Raw genomic sequence first — 7160 nt, forward strand, 5'->3', positions numbered from 1 at the left:
GGGGAAATTGATAGGGATCTATAAAATCATGCAGGCTCTTAATAAAGTAAGTAGGAAATTGTTATTCATCAGGTCCTAGTGAACAAAAACTAAGGAATACCCACTGAAATTAACAGGAGACAAGTTTAAAATAAACAAGAGAAAAACTTTTTTTAAAATAGCACATAGTTATTATGTGGAATTTGTTCTTATAGGAGTTTGTAGAAGTAGATATTATAACTATGTTCCAAAAAAGAGACTGGACAAATTCATGGAGGATAGGAACACTAAATAGAACAGTCAGGGATGTATAATTTAATATCCCTAAACTAATAATGATTGATGCTGAGAGGGAGGGGTCAGTATGACAGGGGTGGATTAACTAGATATGACCTGTACACTTTAATGCCTGCCACTATTGGAGACAGGACACTAGACTAGATGGACCATTGTGTTGATCCAGTATGGCACTTTTTATGTTTTTATGATAACTAATATTGGTGTAACTAATATTTGTCCACTGCAAAGTGACTAAAAAGATAGTGGAAATATTACAGGGGACCCATAATTGATAATAATGCTAAATGGAGTTAATTAGGGTCTTATGGTGTAGACTGTAAGTCTATTAACCAGAATAATTTGTTAATGGGTTATAACACACAAAACTTGTATTTATACTGGACAGTGAAAGTTTTAGACACTACTATATAGGTAGCAAGGAGAGTTAACTGGGTCACCAATAGGTAACCAAAGTCTGTCTAGAATAGAACTAAGCCAGATTCTATTCTTAGATGCATTCAGCCACATTTAAGTCCATAACTGAAATAAAATTTGACCCTGTAGATTTTATGTTTGAATGAAAACCAGTTTGTGTGTCTCACTAGGAAACATATCTGAAAACACTGAAATCTGCTGGCTGAGTCATTTAGGGTGTGTAGTTCACTTAATATTTGGCTGTCATTTCTACTGTTTATGTAAAAGGAAAAAATAATTTTGCGTCTTCTATGCCAATCCTTTTAATTTGTTGTTATTATCTGTACGCATGAAAGATAAACAAAAATCTTCACATCTGTAATGAAAAAAGAATGTATATGTATATAAAGTAACAGCATTCTTTACAAAAAGCATTTAAAATTTATAGGGAATATTCATACATTTGAAGGGGAATTTTGGACATAGGGGCTACAGACAGACAGTCAAAAAGCCTGAGCCTGAATTGATTCAATCTTTGCAGGTTAGTTTAACCTGGCTAGGCTAAATCAGTTTTGTAACTGGACAGACATCCCAGAAATGCAGGCACATGCCTGCAGTGGCTCAGTCTAGGAGCTGGGGGCGGGGGGTGGGGCACTAGCGCAGTCCTCCCTTTCTTCCACAGCATGGAGCTGAGGGGGCATGGCCAGGTTCTGGCAGGAGCTCTGATTAGTCTAGCAGGGAATTGATAACAGTGTTTACCACCCAATTAAGAAAACAACATGGGGAATATTAGCAGCTACTTGTTGATCCTGTATGTTGAGTCGGCCGGTTGATTCAGCGCAGTAGCCAACATGTGGTCTTCAAGTTAATACACAGACACCTCCTCAGCAAGGCAGAGGGGAGTGGGGAATTCCTGCTTAGCAGGGAGGGGGGAAGCAGCCTGCAGTCTCTGGAGCTCCAGCCAGAGCAGAAGGGAGGGGCCAGCCCTGCTGTAGAGCAGATAGCCCTGGTCAGCCCACAGAGCATTCTGGGATGCCGGGGGTGTCTGGTTTATCTTAAACCACCAAGGAGTCTGGGACAGACATTGTATAAATCGGTTTGAGCCAAATCTGTTACGTCTGATTCAACCAGGTTTATCTCAGACCGGTTTCAGTCATTCTTAAACTGGTTTATGTGCAATTGATATCTGTTCTGTTACAGGATTAAACCCGTTTCTGATCAGTTAAACTGGTTTATGTGTAATGTTTGTTCCTAGCCAGGTAGTCTGCAGGATTAAGCTCTTTGTATGATGACACGCTCTGCCAAGAAGAAGTGGATCTCATGAAATCATGTTCTATGTTTTTATTTTTGTTTTTATTTTAACATACGAGTAACACTTCATTTAAAATTAATGTCTTATTTTAACTAGGTTGAAGTCCTGATTGCCATAAGCAGCATCACTTCTCCATTACTATTCACAGCTTCTGCATACCTATCCTTCAGTATCTTGCGAGTTGTGGACATCATTAAAAATTATCCACCTGCTGTTAAAGTATGTATTTCCCTTAATTAATTGCATATTTAGCAGGCACTAATTAGAGATTTAGATGGAGTAACTAAAGAATGTATTAGGAATTATGTGTATATTAGGTGTTGCATCATGGAGAAAGAACTAAAAACATGGAATTACTCCAAAAAACTACATAACTTTTAAGAAAGTTATTTTAAAATGTGTTTTGAATCTCCTAGAGAATATGACATCAGGAATAAAACATCTAAGTTTAGAATTGTAAAAATAATCTACAGAAAAGTTACTGCCTATGTAAATTCCATAAAACTTTTCTATAAGGTGCTACCAAGTGTTTTTAACATCGTAGCAACCTTTTAAGTTCCTACATTACACGAGAAATAATTTATTTCTGTTTATTAGAATACCTGCCAGTAAGTGGCAAATCTACTCTGCTTTCTCCCAGTACGTGGTACAGTGGGAAAGTACATAAAATGTTCACCGCCCCCCAGCTTGCTGGTTTGGGTCTTGTGGGAAGGGCTGAGCCAATCCCATGCAGGAAGAGGACTCTGTTACCCTGACAACCTACCCCCTGTTCCTGGTGCACTGAAAAGGTGCTTGAAGCTCCAAGCTGCAGCAGTCAGGAAGCTAAGGTGGAGGGCAGGGGAAACGGAGCACCCCTGCTGCACACCTCTCCTCCCCCAGCTTCCTGGCTCAGGTCTTGGGGGTGGGGAGGGTGGGCCAGACTTGTGCTTAGGCTAGCAGGGCTCCCAGCAAGGGATGCCGGTGGAATGAAACCTACCTTGATTTGCAGGGTGATTTGGTAGAATGCTCAATAAAGCACTTGAACCTAAAGCACTTTAATCTGATACCACATCCATCCAGGGTTAATGTACAAAGACATACTGAATCAAACCTTAAAGGAAACAGGATATGACCCTTTACGTATAATTATATTAACAAAATTTACTGTACTTTACCTTTAACATAAATTCTCACTAAATGCCAGAATTGAAAACATATCTAAGAGTAAAATAAAAGGATAAAAATCTGAAAACCATGTTATTTTTTGTGACTAAGTGTGACTAGCATTTTGAATGAATCATTACTGAATGATTAAAAACCAGTATATTAGAGCCAGCTAACTAAGCATTCAGGGGGTACTAGATTTTTCTGATTTTTTTCTGGAGAGAATGAATGTCTCCAAATGGCCTCAACAAAATGTTTAGGGGAAAAGTGCAGTCAGATAAAGGTCAAATTGTTGCTGAACCTGATTGTACGAAACTTTTAAATACTTGAGGACAAAGAAAGTTTCCCTAGTTTTCTGTTTTAATTCAAAATGAAGACTTAGCTCAAGTCTGCTAAATTGTTCATAAAAGTACCTTTAAGCGTTTTGTGTAGACCTGCTTGCAAAACTTTTTTCCTGACCCACAAAAGATTTTAGATTGCAAATTTTTTTCCAATTCACATCAAGAAACAAAGACTTTTTTTTTCAAATGGGGAAAGAGAGAGTCTGGGCTCTGGAGATTCCAGGTTCAAGCCTCAGGTCTGTGTTTCTCACAACATCCCAGCTAATGGACCTAACTATTTGGTTATTGGCTGTTTTATGATTAGTTCTCTTAATCTCTCCAAGGGAAATGCTCCATCTGAATCTGTAATTGTAAAATATTAATTTGAGTTGGAATTTAAATCTGGCCACATCTCAGGTAAATACACTGACTACTGGGGTACAAAGGCAACTTCTGACTTTTTGGTCCAATGAATGTTTTAATTATTTATTCCACAAAGTGGAAGGTAAAGGATCGTTTTAAGTCTCTGTTCAGAATCAGGGTCCAAAACCAGTTTGGAGTTGTTTCTAATTTTGGCCAAATTCTGTCCTGAATCTTTATGTAAATTTTATCAGATTGCTCCGTTTCAAAGACACATTTTGGTTTGGACAAATTAACTTTTTTTAGTTAAAAATTTCCAGTCAGTTTTATTTTTTAATACATTTGAACCTATTTTCGAAGAAATCTTATCTGATATATAGTTACAAATGTAATAATGTTAACTAAGTCATACTTAGAGTTTGGAAAACTGAAATCCAAATGAATCTCATTAATTCTATTCTAAGGCTTTTTTTCTGTCCCGTTACGTTAATGCCCACATTCTTTAAGTATTACATGGCATGATTAGCTTGTCTTGCGTGCGTGTGTGTTTCTTTCTCACTCTCTTTCTTTAGGGGAAAATTATATGACTATTTGTATTTATTTATGTATTATATACACTGTACTATGCACCTATAGTAGTAAAGGCAAAGCCAAATTTTGCCTTGCACTGAAAGCATAAGATAATGAGGTTTGTGGTGATCACATTTTGTGGGAATATATATTACCATCTTGAATCAACTTCTCTGAGTTTTGTCTCCTACAGAGATCAATTTTATCCTTGTGGAGCTGAGCTTTATTGTGTCAAAGAAACACAGCTTTTCATCTTTGTCTTTATCCTTTAAACATTTTTTTTTTTAGGTATTCTGGGTTTAGATCATTGAGTACCTTTAAGATGAGGACTCAGAAATTAAACTTGCAATGGTATTCTATGGGAAGCTAGTGTAGAAAGCAGAAGAAAGGTCTGATGAGCTCAAAATAGGCCATTTTGCTAAGGAAATATGCTACCATGTTCTGTACCAGCTGGAGTATCTTGAGAGACAGTGGTTACATGTTCAGATAGTGAAGACAGTGGCGGCCTGTACACATGCTTAGAGGTGGAAGGGTGGGGCATTTTAATTACAGTGGTTCCTGGGCAGCCACTTTAAGTAAAAGGCCACAACACCTCATGTATTAAGCCTCCATGTGTTTGGAAATGGTTGTGGGATACTTTATCTAAACCTCATTCGATGAGGTTTAGTTAAAGCACCCTGCAGCCGTTTTAAAACTCACAGGGACTTAGACCATGTGACACTGCAGCACTTCATCACACTTGATTAATCAAATCTGCTCTGACACGTTCTAATTAGAATGTGAAGGAGCATGTGTATAGGCACCCCATATGAATAGAAAATTTATGCCTTACAATTTCTAGTAAAACAAAAAATAATAAGCTTTGTTCTTCTTTGTACAGACCTTTCCATGAAGATCAGTTTTCCAAAATGAATTGTTTGATTAATCAACTGGAGAAAGAATGTGGTAACATTCTGTGATGCACCAAAACAGTGAGATAGCTGTAGTAATAACATTTCCTCTGGAAAATATAAAGGGAGGGAAGGCATAAAAAGCAGACATGTTACTTTAAACAGCTAACAAATTATGTACATCTTTATTTTTAGCAATCTTACGATGTACTTCTGTTACTTCTGATGCTGATCCTGTTAGTTCAGGCTTTTCTTACCACTGGCACTATTATGCAGTGTGTAAGTTACAAAACAAAAATGAAATTGCATGACTCATCTTGGACTATTCCACAGATTAAAAAAACAGAGTACAGAACAGCAGAGGTAAGTGTCTCACATGGTACTATATTTATATCTGATATGTGTAGAGCTTTTAGTCCCATTTTACATTAAAAATTACCATCTAAAACTGTAATGACTGCATTTGTTTCTGCTTCTCGTGAATTTCACTATGAAGGACATATTGCCTGATTATAATATATAGGATCATATGATCATTGGACATTAGGGCTGGAAGGTACCTCATGAGGTCATCTAGTTCAACACCTGCCAAAGGCCATAGTATCTCTGACTGAACCATCTCAGCCAAGTGTCTGCCTGAGTAGCTCTTGAAAATTGAGTGAATGAGATTCTACAATTTCTCTAGGTAGCCTCTTCCAGTGCTTGACCATTGGAAAGTCAGAAAGGTTAGTCTCCAACCTGCTGCAGCTTGAGGCTGTTCCTCCTAGTTCTGTGTTCTACAGCCATAGAGAAAAGCCTGTCTGTATCCTCTGTAATTGCCCTTCAGGTATTTGAAGACTGTTATCCAATTTCTCTTCAGTCTTCTCTTCTCCAGACTAAATAATCTGAGCTTTTTCAGCCTTTTTTTTGTAAGTCCTGCCTCTGAGGCCCCTAATCATTGTAGTTGCTCTGCACTGGACTCTTTCCAAACAGTTCATATTCTTTTCTGAGTGTAGGGCCCAAAATCAGACACTATCTGTGGTGAAGCCTCACCAGTTTTGAATAGGGTGGAAGAATCACTTCCCTTGATTTGCAAATGGAACTCCCAGGATGGTATTGGCTTTTTTTGGCAGCAAGAGCATAGTGTTGGCTTATGGTCTACTGTAAACCCTGGGTCCTTCTCTGCCAGCCAATCATTTCCCACTGTATATTTTGTGCATGGAATTATTCTGTTCCAAGTATAGGATGATGCAGTTGTCCTTGTTGAATCTCATGTGGTTGGTTGTGTACCATTTTTCTAGTCTATCCAGGTTGATCTTGATCCTAGAATACCTACAACTCTACTCAACATGGTGTTGCTTAGAAATTAGCTAAACGTGGACTCGATCCTATCATCCAAATCATTAACAAAAGCATGAGTGAATGAATAAATTTATAAGGATTTGCTACAAATAAAAAAAAATGAAAATGGGTTGTGTATGTGTGTATAGATTTCATAGATATTAGGGCTGGAAGGGACCTCGGAAGATCATCAAATCCAGCCCACCGCCCAAAGGGCAGGAAGTCGGCTGGGGTCTGTGGCGGAATGCCGGGCTTGCGATTCCGGCACTGCTTGGGGAGCTGCGGGCTTTGCGGAGTGGGCGAGCACGCGGCTTGTGGAGCAGGATTGGAGGTAGCTTTATAGCCGCCTTTGAGGTTCGCCGAGCTGGCGCAAGTAGACAACTTAAAGTAAGTTGTTAGTTTCTTTGTAATAAGTCTATAGGATGTCCGTTGGTTCACGAGGTTCTGGAGCTAGCCCTTGCGTTCCAACACTGGAACCAGTCCAATGCTAGGTGCGGCTGCCAGCTCCTTAAGTCCCAGAACTGGTCAACGGCTCATTGAGATGGGATGTTAGTAGTAGAAGTTATTACAGAG

At 38.6% G+C, this 7160-nt stretch overlaps 1 protein-coding gene across 2 annotated transcripts in view; it reads left to right on the top strand.

Annotated features, from left to right (window-relative positions):
* MLC1 (megalencephalic leukoencephalopathy with subcortical cysts 1) overlaps positions 1-7160 on the top strand; it is a 31229-nt gene that overhangs the window by 22441 nt on the left and 1628 nt on the right. For both annotated transcript variants that reach the window (XM_019543483.1, XM_019543484.1), the window contains 2 exons: positions 2081-2203; positions 5463-5630. In XM_019543483.1, the coding sequence (XP_019399028.1) occupies positions 2081-2203; positions 5463-5630 (291 nt within the window). The remainder of the gene's footprint in view (positions 1-2080; positions 2204-5462; positions 5631-7160) is intronic.

This window comes from Crocodylus porosus, unplaced genomic scaffold (assembly GCF_001723895.1).
Source record: "Crocodylus porosus isolate Cpor-Errol unplaced genomic scaffold, CroPor_comp1, whole genome shotgun sequence".
Classification (NCBI taxonomy): domain Eukaryota; kingdom Metazoa; phylum Chordata; order Crocodylia; family Crocodylidae; genus Crocodylus; species Crocodylus porosus.